General features: G+C 48.8%; 2 protein-coding genes across 2 annotated transcripts; both read left to right on the forward strand.

The window, feature by feature from the left end:
- Nucleotides 1-87: 87 nt before the first annotated feature.
- MTMR11 (myotubularin related protein 11) lies at nucleotides 88-11,538 on the forward strand. Its single transcript, XM_022564127.3, is given in 18 exon segments — nucleotides 88-3,597; nucleotides 3,957-4,032; nucleotides 4,475-4,596; nucleotides 4,831-4,891; nucleotides 5,507-5,649; nucleotides 6,121-6,199; nucleotides 6,328-6,463; nucleotides 6,714-6,801; nucleotides 6,961-7,049; nucleotides 7,135-7,259; nucleotides 7,717-7,783; nucleotides 7,976-8,046; nucleotides 8,582-8,748; nucleotides 9,045-9,218; nucleotides 9,616-9,798; nucleotides 10,234-10,527; nucleotides 10,830-10,961; nucleotides 10,963-11,538. Coding segments are annotated over 18 exon segments (2,133 nt in total). The 5' UTR covers nucleotides 88-3,531; the 3' UTR covers nucleotides 11,023-11,538.
- A 764-nt stretch (nucleotides 11,539-12,302) lies between these two features.
- SF3B4 (splicing factor 3b subunit 4) lies at nucleotides 12,303-16,843 on the forward strand. Its single transcript, XM_022564126.3, has 6 exons — nucleotides 12,303-12,401; nucleotides 12,877-13,005; nucleotides 13,259-13,801; nucleotides 14,359-14,565; nucleotides 16,069-16,242; nucleotides 16,446-16,843. Exons 1-6 carry the CDS (start codon nucleotides 12,368-12,370, stop codon nucleotides 16,631-16,633), a joined length of 1,275 nt encoding a protein of 424 aa, XP_022419834.1. The 5' UTR covers nucleotides 12,303-12,367; the 3' UTR covers nucleotides 16,634-16,843.
- The last annotated feature ends 44 nt before the right edge of the window (nucleotides 16,844-16,887 follow it).

Consider the following 16,887-nt stretch of genomic DNA (forward strand, 5'->3'; position numbering starts at 1 on the left):
TAAAAAAGGTGGAAATTCTGGTGGGTGGCCTAGGGGTGAATATGGTAAAATAGGGCTTTATTTAGGCCCTCTAGCTTTTTCATTAAGAAATACATTTCTTTTTTTAATTTGGGAAGGTAACTATTTATTGACACATTAAAAAAAAAAACACCCTCTCTATTCTAAAGATGAGGGACCCTGAGTCAATGGATGTTTTTCCATAGGGATGAGTAAAGTTTGTTTTGCTTCATCCTTTGAGAGGGCTGTGGAATGGGAGGGTGGTGAAAAAATAATGCCTGCAAAATGAAGACAGACTGGTTGGTTTATGGTATTTGGGGAGGATGAGGGGGTGGAAGAGGCAAGCTCATGCAATTACTGTGTTGGGGAAAAGGGAGGAGAAGGGTACATGATGTGCACTCAAAATGAGCCAAATTCCTTAGTTAAGGAGGGTGTGGGTGAAGGGGGGAGGCAGACCCCTCAACCCTGGATGAGGGATGATATCTCTCAGGCTTAAATAAGTGCACCTAGTTCCTTTAATCCAGGCACTGGGGTACCTACTGAGGTTTTTATTGGAGAGGGAAGATTTTTCAGGGCTCTTATTTTTCCCCTTTTGATTTAAGACAGTGCTACCCCTCCACCCTACGTTCTCCATCTCAGCCCTGATGGAGCAAGTATACTATAGGAGAGGCCTCCAAATTCCTCCCTTAATCTATGCTGGTTTTATTGAGAGTTACAAGATTTAACCAAACGTTTTTCCCTCACACTGGATTCTAAAACAAAAGTAAAAGATTATATTAAAAGTTTGTTTTTTTTTTTTTTTAAGATTCAGTCTCTTATGGAGTGCGGATGGTGTTTAACTCAGTGCTGTACAGGGCCTGGAGGGAAGTTCCTTCCCTCTCCTGTTGGCTGTTTCTTCTCAAGTGAAACTAAAGCTCACAGACCAACACAACAGAAATTAGCAATGACTTTTTGTTGTATATTTGAGAATGATACTGAGCTGGAAAGAATGGAGCTGTTTCTGAATGAATTCTGAGAACCTAGCTTTTGCTATTCTGACTACTTTCTAAACAGCCACATGTCCAAGGTTCCAGTCACATTTTGTCTTTCCCAATAAAGGAGGTTCAAAGATAATTGTCCCCAGTTACTCGGACACCTCTGGACTCTGTGTTCTCTTCTTTCTCTAAGGAGTCAGTGCCCCAGACACACAACCACAGGTGAGAAGACAGAATCAGAAGCCCCTTCTCGGCCTGGAATCACCTGCACCCCAGATTTTTCTAATTTCCTTTTCCCTCCAGGCCCTTCAACAACAGATTCAGTGACTCATGTAGGCAGTCTGTCTCTTTCACTTTGTAGATACCTGGTCTGCAAATTACAGGCTGTTTTGCCCCCTGAACTTAAGATGACTAGCAAAATATCATGACATCCCCCATGGAGACTATCTCCATGCCACCTCCCTTCACTGGCCACTTGGGTAAGGGGCAGTAGAAAAGAGAAAGGGAAGCTGGCTGACAGTGGCGCAGAGAGGAGTGGGGGTGGGGAGGACCTTGGCCTCTTTACTGTGCTTATAACTGGATCTGTGACTCATCTTGTGAGTCACTCAGCTCCACCTCCTTCCTCTAGCTGCCCCTCCCAGCAGCCTTCACTCCTGGCACAAACCTGCAACCAGACTAGGATTCTGAAGATGGAAAAATCTGATACGGCCCCTTGCCTCTTCACCCTTCCTTTCATCCACTAAACCTCTACTGGGTGTGTGTAGAATGGACAGAGGGGGTCCTCCTGTTACTTAACCCTCGGCTGCTGCCCCCTTTGCATTCCTGGTGAGGTGCTGATCCAAGTCACCCATCTTTTTTCTGCCTGTGACCTTCCACCATTCCCCTGATGTTTTTTCTCTGTATTCCTCTGCTGCTCCTACACCTCAAGTATTAAAGAATAGAATGAGGCTCTTGAATGAAGGGTGGTGGGGAGAAGGAAAGTGGATCATGGATTTTTAAACTGTGGTACACAGCTCTTCCTATTGCCACAGACCTTGGGAAATATTTTCTTCCCCCCAAGAGACTGAGGCTGATGGAATGCAGGTGGGGGTGGCGGGGCTTGGTAGCTTTTAAGACTTCTAGAATCAGGCTTCTGGGCTACCTTCCTAGCAGGTGTATGCCTCTCTGTTCCAGACTGACTCCCTGCCTCAGAATATCTTCACTATTTCCACAGTTGCAGCCAAGACAGGGAACTTTTAAAGCTGAGGCCGGAAGGGTGTGTGTGCTGGTGGGGGGAAGAGAGAGTTGTCACTGGAAAACTGGGGCCCCCACCTAAGAATTGCTGCCTCTGTACAAACTCAAAATCAATAAAACAGCAGCTCGTGAATTCATTACTTTGTATTTTATTTTCTGTCTTTTTCATACCTAAAGTTAGAGTTTTGCATTCCTACCCCCAGTCACCGTTGCCTATAGTTCCTTTACTTCCCTCCTAGTGCCCTCCCCACCCATCTTTGCTTCTTGGGTTGCAAGGGGGAGGGTGGGGGGATGGGACTGTTGCACTTAACAGAGGTTTCCAACCCTCAGCCTTCAAAGTCCTTAACATGAATCATTAACTTGGAGATCTGATGTCTGGGCTGGAGGGAGGGCTCCTGTACCTGGAATGGGCCCTAGTTTCCAGCTGGTTGTGTGTGTGTGTGTGTGTGTGTGTGTGTGTGTGTTGGATTAAGTGGATCTTTTCCTTGAGCCTCCCACCCCCACCACCAGAACTTGCATGTAAACATACCTGTACCTGTGTCTGTATCCTGCAGATGTTTCAATTTCTCTCCCTACTTTTCCACTGGACCCTTCACATGAGATATGTTTCATGCTCTCTGGAGAAGGATACACAAAAACACTTTAACTCACCCCCCTCCCTAATTCCCTCCCCAGGCAAAAATACCCTGAGGGCCAATTTCCATTAATAAATTTCTTCTCAACCACTTCTGTTAGGTCTGTAAGGGGAGGCAGCAAGGAAGTCTGCACTACTTTAACATTCCCCCCACCCCCACCCCCTTTAAGAAGACAAAAAAACAAAAACAGCTTCCCAGGGAAGCCATCAGTGAGAGTCCAGGGAAGTGGCCCAATGATTCCAGTTTAATACTTGGCACTACTGCTCCCCTCAAACAGTCTCCAATGCTCATGAACAGAAAGACAATAGGATCTGGGTTTGGGGTAAAGCGGGGAATCTGGGTATTTTCTCACTCCCCCATTTTTTCCTCACCTTTCTTAGCCTCCTCCACTTCCTCTCCACTTTTCCAAAATTGTGTGTATTCTCCTTTAAGGGGCTGGGCATCTCTCCCGCCCTCTCCAGAGTCGACTGAAGTTTCCGAGGAGCCTTCTCTAGCTGGGCTGGACACACCTTTCAAAAGACCCCAAAGCGTGCTCCTTGCACCTCAAATGCTCCTTTCCCTTGAATCTTCCTCCTGCCCCTCTCCCTGACTTCCCTCCTCCCATCTACAAGATTCAGCCTCTCCCCAAGGGGCTTGAGCATCCTCGAGGTTTCCCACCCTTGACCGCTCCATCCCCGGATGGAGCCAGAGAAATGTGGTGGGGGGGCCGGGGCCAGAGTTTCAACGTCACCCCCCAGAAGGAGGAGCCAGAGATGGGGGTAAGGAGAGGAAACGGGCTTGCGCGAGGGGGGCACTGGCAAGAGGGTGTGAATGGGGATCGTGTGGAGAAAGAGGGAAGAAAAGGATCTAGAGGAGGAGACCTCCTCAGTTGATGGAGCTTGGTCTTTTTTGCAGTTTCAAGTTCATTGTCTCATTATCCATTAACCAGCCCCTCCCTTAACTACCTGCCAACCCCCCCCCCCCACCCCGTGCTGAGCTCCCCACAGCCACTGATCTCAGTTTATCCTGAGTGTCTGACTGTAGGCCTCCAGAGGTGGTTGCTGAAGTAACCCCAGACCCCAGGATTGGAGAGGCCTAGGGATTAACCCTACACCCTTCGCAGCTCTCTGGACCAAAGTCTGTCCAGGGGAGTGGGATGCCAGAGCCCAGGAGTCATCAGCTTGGCAGCTGCCTGGCCTCTGGATGCCTCCCAGGTAATAATGCCCTTCCAATACTTCTGATCTCCAAAGACTCCTCCAAATTTCATGCTCCTCAGACCTTGTTTCAAACCTCACCAAAGGTACCTCTGTACTCCTCTCCTGGCTCAAAGTGCTTCTGCCTGAGGTTTGCTCTCTTCTCTGGGCAGGGCTGGCTGGGAGCTTGGACCTTGATGGTCCCTCTGTTTTCTTGACCCTGTTACTCCTCTTCTCATTTACTTATTCAATAAATATTTGAGTGCCTACTATGTCCCAGGCACTTTCTAGGCTCTAGAGTAAAAGAATATAAATTCTCTCCTCCTAAGCTTTCATTCTAGTGGGGTTAGGGGAGGATCTTAATCTTCCCTCTTTAGATCCTCCTGTCTGAGAGGAGTGGGTGTATACAAGTGTGGGCAGTACTGGGAACAGTCATAACCTGGCTTCCCTTCTTGCCCTGCAGGGGAGCAGATCCTAGCATGGGCCCCAGGGGTGAGGAAAGGGTTGGAACCTGAACTGCCTGGAACCCTGATCTGCAGCAACCTGAGGGTCACCTTCCAGCCCTGTGGATGGCAGCGGAGTGAGGTGAGAAGGTTAGGGCAGTGCAAAGGACAACTAGTGGGAAGTGGGTAGGGGAGTCTAGAAGATGTAGACAAACATTACAGGAAGTGAGAAAGTGAGAGTTATGCTTAAGGGCTGTCTTCTGAGAGTATCAGGGATTGTCCATGGGGACCATCTCTAGGGAGGTTAGGGCTGCCAAGGTAGGACAAAGAATGAGACTTCAGATGTCTTTAGCATCAGTTCATGTGCTTCCTCTAGGAGACTCCCCTGAGCAGTGAGTATGATTTTTCCCTGGCCAACATTGGGCGATTAGAGGCTGGTAAGTGTGGGAGCTTGGTGAAGGGGCTCACTGGGAGTATCGGAACCCCTCCTCATCCTTCCTTTATTTTCAGAGGACAGCCTGAGTGGATGGAGTGGGATGGGCTGGAAGAGTTCCTCCTAGAGGGACCCTGATCCATGGCTGTACCGCTCTCTAGCTCTTTTTTTTTTTTTTAACATCTTTATTGGAGTATAATTGCTTTACAATGGTGTGTTAGTTTCTGCTTTATAACAAAGTGAATCAGTTATACATATACATATGTTCCCATATCTCTTCCCTCTTGCCTCTCCCTCCCTCCCACACTCCCTATCCCACCCCTCTAGGTGGTCACAAACCACCGAGTTGATCTCCCTGTGCTATGAGGCTGCTTCCCACTAGCTATCTATTTTACGTTTGGTAGTGTATATATGTCCATGCCACTCTCACTTTGTCACAGCTTACCCTTCCCCCTCCCCATATCCTCAAGTCCATTCTCTAGTAGGTCTGTGTCTTTATTCCCATCTTACCCCTAGGTTCCTTTTTTTTTTCTTAGATTCCATATATATATATGTGTTAGCATATGGTATTTGTTTTTCTCTTTCTGACTTACTTCACTCCACTCTCTCTTGACTTCAGTGAATGGCCTGTCCCGAGTCCAGCTCCTCCGTCCAGGGTCCCTGCTTAAATTTATCCCTGAGGAGATTCTGATTCATGGCCAAGACTTCCGGCTACTCAGAGTTGGTTTTGAGGCTGGAGGACTAGAGCCACAGGCCTTTCAGGTAAGAGGCCTCCAGCCCAAGGACTCCTCTTCCCCTTAGAACCTTGGCATCCTTTCCCTGGAAATTCCCAAGAGTCCCCTGTCTCCCAAGATCCCTCTCATCATTCTCTCTGCTTCTCTTCTCAAGGAGTGACTAAAATGATAGTATAATGAGAGTAAAGGCCTGAATTCTAGCCCAGCTCTGCCAATTATCAGGAGTGTAACTGCGGACAAGTTTCTTCCTTTGAAAAACAGGGAGGGTTGCATAAGATTATCCCCAAGATTCCTCCCAGAATTACCATTCTGTCATTCTCTGGTCCTAAATGTGTTCCCCTGACTCCAGTCCCCATGACCTGTGGAAGCTCCCTTCGTTAGGGATTGTCTTCGCTTTTCTTCTCTATTGGCAGCAAAGACAGTGGAGCAACACATGAGCCCTATTTCCTTCTTTTCACTTCAGTCTGAGACAAAGGATGGGATGTCCTTTCTTCTACAGGTGACCATGGCCATTGTCCAAGCCAGAGCTCAGAACAGTCAAGCCCAACAGTATGCAGGGATAACCCTGAGCAAGGCTGGTGAGTGTGGGGGCTTTAGGATAAGGAAAGGGTAGAGAGTCTGAAAAAGCAGAAGCTGGCTGAAGGCAAAAGAGCTGAGCTGGCTCTGGTTCCTCTTCCTCCTCCTCTGTGCCTCCCTCCTGCCCTAGGCCAGAGTTCTGGTTCCAGAAAACCACCTATTCCCCTCTTGGAGACATCAGAAGACTGGGAGATTGAGCGGAAAAAGCAGAGGGCCAGGGGCTGGAGGGTCAGCACTGTCAACGAGAGGTTCGACGTAGCCACCAGGTGATCCCCCAGTCCACCCAACACCTGCTGCCCCCTCAATCTTCCCACACTTCTCTGATCCTCTAAAACTAGGACTTCCCACAAACTCCAGCCTCCTAGGACATCCGCAAAGCTATCCCCTTTAACTCCTAGATCTCTAAACTTGAGATCCCTTGGAATGATCCCCTCCTAAGCAGCTTCCTTGTAATAACAGGTTCGCATTATAATGAGGTCACTGAGCCAAGCTGTGACATAACTGTCAATTTCACAGCCTCCCCCGTTACTTCTGGGTCCCTAACCGAACTCTGGACAGTGAGGTCAGGAGAGCATTTGGCCACTTCCATCAGAGCCGTGGACCGGTCAGTGTGAGGGTGAGGGTAACGGTTGGGAATTAGAGGGTCATGGGAGGTTACGGGTCATTGTGGAGGGAGGGGATCCCTGTGAGGTCAGTGTGGGGGCAAGGGTAGGGTGGGGCTAGGAGTTTCTCCCTCAATGATCCTTCTCTCATCCACGTGAAGCGCCTGTCCTGGCATCACCCTGGGGGTAGTGATCTTCTCCGCTGTGGTGGCTTCTATACAGCCAGTGACCCCAACAAGGATGATATCAGGTGAGGGGAGGTTTGATGAGAAGAATCAAGCGTTAGATATTCAGGGCAGACACCTTCCCTTACTTTCTGACTCTCTCCCCTCCAGAGTAGTGGAGTCGATGCTCCAGGCTGGGCATTCAGACGTTGTCCTGGTAGACACTATGGATGAGCTCCCCAGTCTTGCAGACGTCCAACTTGCCCACCTGAGGCTGAGGGCCCTCTGCCTACCTGGTGAGATAAACTTTGACCCCTTACCCCATCTCTAGGTCTGCTGACCCTAACCTGATTTACCCTTTTGCCTGCTGTGGATGAGTACCCCTTCAACCCACTGATCCTCAGTTTTCTACTCAACTCCCATCTCCCACAGACTCACTGATTTCCTGTCTTTTTGACCCCAAGATATTCTTTTTTTAAAAACGGCTTCATTGAGATATAATTTATGTACCATAAAATTTACCCTTCACCCATCTTAAGTGTACAATTCAATGCATTTCATTTTATTTACAATGTTGTACAACCATCGCCACAACTTAATTGTAGAAACCTCATAGCCATTTATAGTTACTTCTCATTCCTATCCCCAGACCCAACCACTACCCAACTTATTATTAACCCTTCTTAATTCTGGATCCTGAACTCCCAGTTCTCCTGATCTCTTTGCCCTTCTGACTCCTCTACTCTCTCTCAGATTCATCTGTGGCTGAGGATAAATGGCTCTCAGCTCTGGATGGAACACGATGGTTGGACTACGTCAGGTACTCCCTCTGACTCCTAAATGGTCTTCCATTAACTCTTCTCCTTGGTTCCCCAAAACGACTGTTATTTGTTTCTCCTTAGAAGGAGAGGGGGAAGGAATTGGGAGTCTGTCTCTGTTGTATCCCCTGACCCATCATTCCCTTCCTCCAGGCTTGTTATTCTCCCCTTCTCTTCCTCACCCACTCCTCCAGGTCTTGTCTTCGAAAGGCCAGTGACATCTCAGTCTTAGTGACATCCAGAGTTCGCTCTGTAGTACTTCAAGGTGAGTTTCTTGGGCCAACCCACTCCATTCCTTGCCTTTTCTCTTTACTCACCTGACTGGATTCTGCTCAGGGAGGGAGACCTATAAAGCTTCCTTGTCCCCTCCCAGTGCTAGCATCCTCTCGTTTTGCTAGGAACTACCCATCAGCTCTAACTCATCCTTCAGTGCTACTTCTCCCTCCCCACTAAGCTTGTGGTCCCTAACAGAGGGGTTCTCAGCCCTCTGTTCCTGTCCTTCCATCAGAGGATGGGGATTGGGGTTGGGGTGGGAAGGAAAATGTGGAAGCTGGTTGGACATTTATGATTCTGCTTCCTACATGTGAAGCTGGGTATTTCTATCTCGGTGGAGTGTATGAAGTGAATCACTCAAAGTCTTTGTTTTCTCTTCACTTTTATGTGCCCTCTCAATCCTACCTACCCCAAACTTTCCCCCTCTGTGCTGCTCACTTCCTCTTGCCATGTTTCTTTTTCTCACTCTCTTCTGCCCTAGTTTCTTGGCCTTCCTTCTTTGTCCCTTATCCCTATTTATCACCCAGAGCGCGGTGATCGTGATTTCAATGGCATCCTCTCTTCACTCGTCCAGCTGCTTTCAGCCCCTGAAGCCCGGACACTGCTTGGCTTCCAATCACTAGTGCAGCGAGAGTGGGTGGCAGCTGGACATCCTTTCCTGACCCGACTTGGGGGAACTGGGGCCAGTGAAGAGGTGAGAATGTTTGGGGAGGGTACTGGGAGAGTATTATTAAGAAGTACGGGGATGAGAAAATTAAATAGTAAAATCCATCGGAGGTGAATTAGGTCCAAAGGGTTCTGAGGTTGGGCTAAGCTTGAAGGGAGACCCAGATGAGTGAGGGACCACAACCCCCTACCTCAACTGAGATTTCCACTCCCTGACCTCCTTAGTGTCCTCTGTTCCTGTGCCCTTCATCCCCTGTTATTTTGTCATCCTCCCCATTTAGGTCCCCATAACCCCTTCCAACCTCTTAATTTCCCTCTTCTCAGGCCCCAGTGTTTCTCCTCTTCCTTGATTGCGTCTGGCAGCTCCTCCAGCAGTCTCCAGCTGAGTTTGAATTCTCTGAGTTCTTCCTTCTTGCTCTTCATGACAGCGTCAGGGTTCCTGACACCCTTACATTCTTGAGAGACACTCCCTGGGAGCGTGGAAAGCAGAGTGGACAGGTCAGTGAGTTCCACTTTTGACTTGTCTTTTTTTCCCTCCATTAAGAAGAACTCTCTGGGAGTTCCCTGGTGGGCTACTGGTTAGGATTTTGGGCATTCACTCCCGTGGCCCAGGTTCAATCCCTGGCTGGGGAACTGAGATCCCGCAAGCTGTGCAGTGCGCTGACCCCCCAAAAAACCCCAGAAAACCCCACTACTCTCTGAAGTTTAGTCTTGATTATGAAAAGTGAGGTCTGTGGATGGGAAAGGGGGAGGTTGATGCTCACTTTCAGGACTGGACTTTCACCCTATATCTGATTCTTAAGAGATGAGAATTTCATGATTTCTCTCTAGACTTGGGAGAAGGATTATATATTTTTGTTTGTTTAACCATCCTTTTCTTGTTTCCTCTATCCAGTTCAACACCTATACCCAAGTCTATACTGCAGGGTACGCCCAGCCCCCAGCTGGGAACTCTGTTAACCCACAGCTATCTGTCTGGGACTGGGACTTACGCTACAGCAAGGAACAGATACTACAGTTCCATAATCTTGGCTATGACCCAGAACACTGCCCAGATTCATGGCTCCCTAGACAGCAGGTGAGGTGTCTAAAGTTCCTAAATTCTTCTGACTCTCTCACAGGCTCATCCCACTAGATGAGAAGTGAAAAGACAGTGTCTGAGGTCCTCACTCCTCTTCTGTTAGCTGGCATTTATAGTACCTGACTGTCCCCAGGAAGACAGAAATCCTAAAGTCAACATAAAGCATCTTTTTTGTCCTCCTCATCCTTATTAGTCTTCCTGTCTCACGCAAACATTTTTATGTATCCCTAAAATCAACTTGAATCAGTCCTGAGGCCTAGTCTGAAGGCTAATAAGGAGAGCAGATAAAAGAGTTCTAGGGCGGAGGCTGGTAGTTTGATCACACGTGCAGTGCTGAGTGAGTGGCAGCTGGACATTCCTTCCTGACCCAGTTTGGGGAAACTGGGGTCATCAGTTTTCTAGGTTGTCAGTTGATTTCCCTTTCCTCCTTAGCCAAGCTTCATGGTTCCTGGGCCCCCCAGTTCCGTGTGGCTCTTCTCTAGAGGGGCCCTGACCCCCTTGAATCAGCTCTGTCCTTGGCGGGACAGTCCCTCCCTGCTGGCAGTCTCTTCTCGTTGGCTCCCTCGACCTGCTATCTCCTCTGAAAGCCTGGCTGATCAGGAGTGGGGGCTCCCCTCACATTGGGGAGCTTGCCCTTTACCCCCAGGGCTGCTGCTGCCTGGATATCTGGGACCCCAAATCAGGCTCTGGAGACGCTGCTACCTGAGGGGAAGGCCTGAGGTCCAGGTGAGAAGGAAAAACAGGGACTGGGAGTGGGAGAAGGGGCCTGACTGCTGAACCAGAAGTTCTAGGAGAAACCAGATATTTCCAGGAGCTGGAAAGGGAAAGGGCTGGGGGTCTGGGAAATGAGGTACCATTCTTGTTGGTATGAAAGTGGATAGGTCTGGGAGTGTGGGGAAACTGCTTGCGACTAATATCAAGTGGAAACTAGGGCATAGTTGGAGGGGGAAAGAGAATTAAGGATGCCAGGAGCAGAGAGCTGCAGCTAAAATAATATTCCTCTCTGCCTCTCTTCACCCCTTCCCCAGATGGGACTCTCAGCTCCCACGATCTCTGGCCTTCAGGCTGAGCTAGCCCATCTTCAGGAGTTATTAAGGAAATGGACACCAAGAATATCTCCTGAGGATCACCCCAAGAAAAGAAATCCAAATACCATTATGTCCCAGTCCCGTTGAAATTGCTGGCTTTCTCATGGGCAGGGCAGAGGGTGGTCTGGGGTGAGGGAGAGTTTTGTCTAATCCTTCAACTTTTCTCACCTGGTCTTGCTGCCTCAGCTTTCATACGCCAGCCCTTAAACAAGCTCACTGACTTGAGTTTCCATTGCAGATGGGTGGTGCTGACCTTATCCAACTCTTACCCTGCCCTGTTTGGTTTAAATAGTTTCTTGTGATTTGAAGAATTAAGAAACGAAAACAAACAAAAACAATCCAGAATATGATCGCATCCTTTTTTCAGGGCAATGCCATCCCTTTTGGATGGAAATTTTGGATACTGAGCTGGTAAATTGTGAGATCAGAGATACCATTTATCAGTGTCAACAAGATGGCCTACAGACCTCCTTCTCACCTCCTCTTGCTGTTCCTGTAATTCCGATTTCTACTTCTTCCTTTACAGTTTTCCATGGGTATGGGAGACACCCTGTCTCTTCCAATTGTATATTTTTGTCGTGACATTTCTATTTAAGGAGTTCATTAAAGCACAATATTTATACACGCTGCTGGCATTGTTTCTTGTGTCTGAATAAAGGAACCTAGCTAAGAGAGTGGGGGTGGGGGTGGGCGAAGGGGGTGTGACCCAAGAGAGGAAGGTACCGACCATATTATTGCTAAGGAAATAAGGGGATGGGTCGGGGGGGCTCTGAAGAATTCACAGGCAATTTGGGTTCTCTCTTCCGTGCAGATGGGTCAAAAGACACCCAGATGTTGCTGGGCGTCAGGGTGCGCTCTGGACGTTGAGACAGAGGACTCTGAGCTTCTGTGTCAACCACCCTTCAGCTTTGCTATCACTCCACCTCTGAGCCTCATGTTCCCCTCACTCTCTATGCAATAACGCCTAGGCGAGCTCAGACCTTCCGCAATCCCCTCGCTGAGGAAAAACGAAATACCTCAAGCCCAGGCCGGGGCTGTGAGGCCGTATCTGTCCAAAGGCTGCGGGTCGGGGCGGACAGCTGCCTCCACGCCTTGCGTTGGGGGGTTCCTCAGCACACCCTTCTCTGGGAAACGAAAGAAGGCTACAAAATACATGAAGAGTGAAGTTTTGTTCTCTCAGCTTTTGAATTGACATTTTCGGGAGCAGTGTGACCCTTTAACGTCTAGCACTGCATTAGGAGGGTCTAGGCGTTTCCGTTCGCCTGCCCCGCCCTGACAACTCCCAGACGCACTTCAAACACCGTCACCTCCGCCGCTTCAAGTATCAGCGGCTCCTAAGATGGCCGCGGCCGCTTCCGGCTCCTCCCCTGCCTAGGGCCCGCCCACCGCCTCACGTCAGCTTTCGCCCCGGAAGTGGAAGTTGTGACTGAGGTCAGGGGGCGGGATCGTTGTCTGGAGACGGCGGGAGTTCTTTCGCCATGGCGGCCGGGCCGATCTCCGAGCGGAACCAGGGTGACTGGAGGGGACAAGCCCGGAATGAACTCAGGGCGTTTGGGGGGCCCCGATTAGGGCCAGCAGTGTTTCCTCCGGGGCGGGAGATTGGGCCGTTCCGAAGGGTGCCAGACCTGCCCCGATGCCTGCTGGGGACGGGATGGACGGGTGCAGGCTGAGGCCTGTAGGTGTGATGCTATGTCCAATCCCCTGTTGCCTTCCCACTCAAAAAAAAAAAAAAAAAAAGAAAAAGAAAAGTTACGAAGTGAATTTGCTCTAGAACTCTAAGTTAGACTTAAGAAGTTTATCTGTTTTCTGGAAAGGAGGAGGTGTAAGGGCTTAAGCTAACGTCTTTTTTTTCTCTCTCTCTCTTTCCCTCTTTGCTCCTATACCCTGTCTCAACCCCCAAATCCCCCGCCTGGGTTCCATCTTCATGTTCCCGTTACCTCCCTATCTTCTCTCATCTCTGCCCTAACCTCCTAATCCTGTCCTCCAGATGCCACTGTGTATGTGGGGGGCCTCGATGAGAAGGTTAGCGAACCACTGCTGTGGGAGCTATTTCTCCAAGCAGGGCCAGTAGTCAACACCCACATGCCAAAGGATAGAGTCACTGGTCAGCACCAAGGTGAGTACATGGCAAGAATTGCAGTTATGTTTTGAGGGGACAGGCTACTCCAGGAGGCCCCCAGCAGTATTCATAACTGTCTTGGAATGAGCAAACTAAGGATTTTGTTCTCTTAAGCCTAACTCACAGTTTGTTTCTGGAACCATTCTCAGTTGAAGTGAGATTATTATTTCTTGTTCTTTGTGCTTCAGAAGGTAAATGAGTTATACCTCATTTGGAATCACTTGTTAACCTCTTCTTTGCACTCCCCCAGGCTATGGCTTTGTGGAATTCTTGAGTGAGGAAGATGCTGACTATGCCATTAAGATCATGAACATGATCAAACTCTATGGGAAACCAATACGGGTGAACAAGGCATCAGCTCACAACAAAAACCTGGATGTGGGGGCCAACATTTTCATTGGGAACCTGGACCCAGAGATCGATGAGAAGTTGCTTTATGATACTTTTAGCGCCTTTGGGGTCATCTTACAAACCCCCAAGATTATGCGGGACCCTGACACAGGCAACTCCAAAGGTTATGCCTTTATTAATTTCGCTTCATTTGATGCTTCGGATGCAGCGATTGAGGCCATGAACGGGCAGTACCTCTGTAACCGCCCAATCACCGTGTCCTATGCTTTCAAGAAGGACTCCAAAGGTGAACGCCATGGCTCAGCCGCTGAACGACTTCTGGCAGCACAGAACCCACTCTCCCAGGCTGACCGCCCTCATCAGCTGTTTGCAGATGCACCCCCTCCACCCTCTGCTCCGAATCCTGTGGTATCATCACTGGGGTCTGGGCTTCCTCCACCAGGTAAAGCTTTTGATAAAAAATATGTTTGGGGGCTTCCCTGGTGGCGCAGTGGTTGAGAGTCCGCCTGCCGATGCAGGGGACACGGGTTGGTGCCCCGGTCCGGGAAGATCCCGCATGCCGCGGAGCGGCTAGGCCTGTGAGCCGTGGCCGCTGAGCCTGTGTGTCCGGAGTCTGTGGCCTGTGCTCTGCAACGGGAGAGGCCACAACAGTGAGAGAGGCCTGCGTACCACAAAAAACAAAAACAAACAAACGAAAAAACATGTTTGTCTTGGGTTGGGGGGCTGGCAGGTAAGGAGAAGGAAAAAGAACCTGGAAAGGGAAGGACATTGAGTCAGTAAGTGATAAGAAAGGGATTGAGGGGTGATGATTGTGGAGGGAAGCAAGTTGTTGAATTTCTCCAGAAGGTGTTGTTTGAGTCATCTAGCATTGCTTCTGACTTTAGAGAGCTGGGAGGAGGGGGAAAGAGCTCATCCTTCCTGGAGAGGCCAGATTGGAACAGGCTCTCTAAAGGCACTCTCTTCTCACTGTCGTTAACTCTTTTTACATTTTCTCTATAGGCATGCCTCCTCCTGGCTCCTTCCCACCACCTGTACCGCCTCCTGGAGCCCTTCCACCTGGGATACCCCCAGCCATGCCCCCACCACCTATGCCTCCTGGAGCTGGAGGACATGGCCCCCCATCAGCAGGAACCCCAGGGGCTGGACATCCTGGACATGGACACTCACATCCTCACCCATTCCCACCGGGTGGGATGCCCCATCCAGGTGGGTGTTCTTTGCTGGGAAGGAGAGGAATGAGCTTGGTAGAGGAGCTCTATCACCACTTATGCTGCTGCTCTTTGTCCTTCAGCAATAATAAATAGTCCCAGAGTTCTCCTTTCTTTCAGACATTCTTTTGTAAAAGTAAATACAAGATACTTTACTCTGTTTACTTTAACAACTACCACCCTGTCTTCATTTCTTATTTCAGTTTTACCATACTTGCTATTTTTTGTTTCCTAAACTTTTACTTCCATTCTCTCCTCTGAATTCCACCCAAAAGCAGTGACCTAATTGCCAGGTCTAGGGGACACTTCTGCTCCTTATCTGGTTTGACCTTTGCTATACTTGAAACTGGCCATGTCCTCCTGTTTGAAAATCTTGTCTCTTTTGATTTTTCTGGATTCTCCATCTATCTCTCTGAATCCTTAATCTCATCCACCTTAATGGGCTCCTTTTTCTCTGCTTGTACCTAGGTTTTTGTGTTTGGCTCTCTTTTCTGCATAGTTCCATTATTTGTACACTGATGCCTCCTAGATCTGTATCTCTGTTCCATGGTTATTAACATTCCATACCCTTAATCTTGGTGTTTAATGGACAGCTCCATTCTTCTGCCATTCCCCTTCAAACCTATTCTTTCTCTAGTTTTCTTTGTTTTCAGGTGCTTGATTCAGAAATCTAGGAGTTATGTTTGACTATTCCCTGTCACTCCACTCTTAACACCAAGTCTTATTTATATCTGGCATCGACCTCCACTGCCAGTGCCCTAGTTCAGGCTCTCATATCCTCATTATTTCACACCTAATTTATTGTAGTAATATCCTGACACTTCGACTCTAATTATCTCTACCTTTCATCGACTTCCACAGAGTAATTTTTCTAAAATACAGATGTTCACACACCCTTGCTCAAAATTCTTCTGTTGCTCCCTTTTATCTACAGAGTGAAACCCAAACTCACTGCCGTAGCATTCTAGGCTTTTCACCATCTGGCTACTTCCCCTTACTCCTATGACTGCACGCTGCTCCTGATTACTGAGTTACTGGATTTCCTTTCACATACTATGCTGTTGATCATACACGTGCTTTGCACATGCTAATCTTTTCTGCCTGGAATATTCTGTTCCCATTCTGCTGTCCACCTGAAAAATTCCTTTTCCTCCTTTAGAATTACATCTTCGCTCAGACAGCATCTCTGTTACCTTCCCAAATCCTACTCCGTAGAATAATCACGCCATTTGTTATGTACTTTGCAGCACTATTACAGTGCCTAAATCATGGAAGGAGCAAGTGAGCTGCAGGGGGCAGGGAGTTGATTGGGTAGTTGGTTGGTTTGTTCTCTTGGAATGGAGTCAAGGCTAAGGGCACTTTTTACCAGCCTTATTTTCCATGCTCTTCTTCCTGATGTCACTTGCTTCTCCATTTTCTTCTCTTCCTGTCTCGTTTTCTTTGCCCTCTTGTCTAACTTCCTTTTGTCTCCTTTCTCTTTGTGTCTGTTTTGTTCTCATAGGGATGTCTCAGATGCAGCTGGCCCACCATGGCCCTCATGGCTTAGGACACCCCCATGCTGGGCCCCCTGGCTCTGGGGGGCAGCCACCACCCCGACCACCACCTGGAATGCCTCATCCTGGACCTCCTCCAATGGGCATGCCCCCCCGAGGGCCTCCGTTCGGCTCTCCCATGGGTGAGTAGGCTGTAGCCACCTCCCTCATCCTCACGTGGCATTCTTGCAGCTTCTTTTGTCACACCTCTTATCCACTGCACTTCCTTACTTTTCTTTCTTAGATTTCTTTTCACTGTCTCCCTGTCTATCCTCTCTCTGCATTGTCCCAGTGTGAACTGTCTCCTGTTTCTTGTTTTTACTAAGTTTTCCTTTTCTTCCTGCAGGTCACCCAGGTCCTATGCCTCCGCATGGTATGCGTGGACCTCCTCCACTGATGCCCCCTCATGGATACACTGGCCCTCCACGACCTCCACCCTACGGCTACCAGCGGGGGCCCCTCCCTCCACCCAGACCCACTCCCCGGCCTCCAGTTCCCCCTCGAGGCCCACTTCGAGGCCCTCTCCCTCAGTGATTTCTCATTGCCTTTCCTCTTGTTATAGCCTCCCAATATCTGTTCACTTCCTTGGACCAATCAGAGTTGCTGTAGCTCCCAGGGGCTAAGGCGCTAATCCCTCTCAGGCCTCCTTTTGTAAGTGTAATTTTTTTCACAGGAGGTTTTATTTTTTTCTGTGTCCTAAGTGTTTTGCAAATGCACAGACAAAATAAAACTAAACTCCTTGTTTATTCTTTGTGGTGTTTAACTTGGCAAAATAACTTCTTTTCTTC

Source organism: Delphinapterus leucas, chromosome 1 (genome assembly GCF_059928025.1).
Source record: "Delphinapterus leucas isolate spDelLeu-1000000601 "Yukka" chromosome 1, BTC_Dleu_Yukka2, whole genome shotgun sequence".
Lineage (NCBI taxonomy): Eukaryota > Metazoa > Chordata > Mammalia > Artiodactyla > Monodontidae > Delphinapterus > Delphinapterus leucas.

Bases quoted from the DNA above. Each gene is read 5' to 3' on its own strand.
- SF3B4 (XM_022564126.3), top strand. From the start codon at position 12,368: ATGGCGGCCGGGCCGATCTCCGAGCGGAACCAGG. The intron at 14,566-16,068 runs GTGGGTGTTCTT...TTGTTCTCATAG, and splicing joins GGGTGGGATGCCCCATCCAG to GGATGTCTCAGATGCAGCTG. The intron at 16,243-16,445 runs GTGAGTAGGCTG...TTCTTCCTGCAG, and splicing joins TCCGTTCGGCTCTCCCATGG to GTCACCCAGGTCCTATGCCT.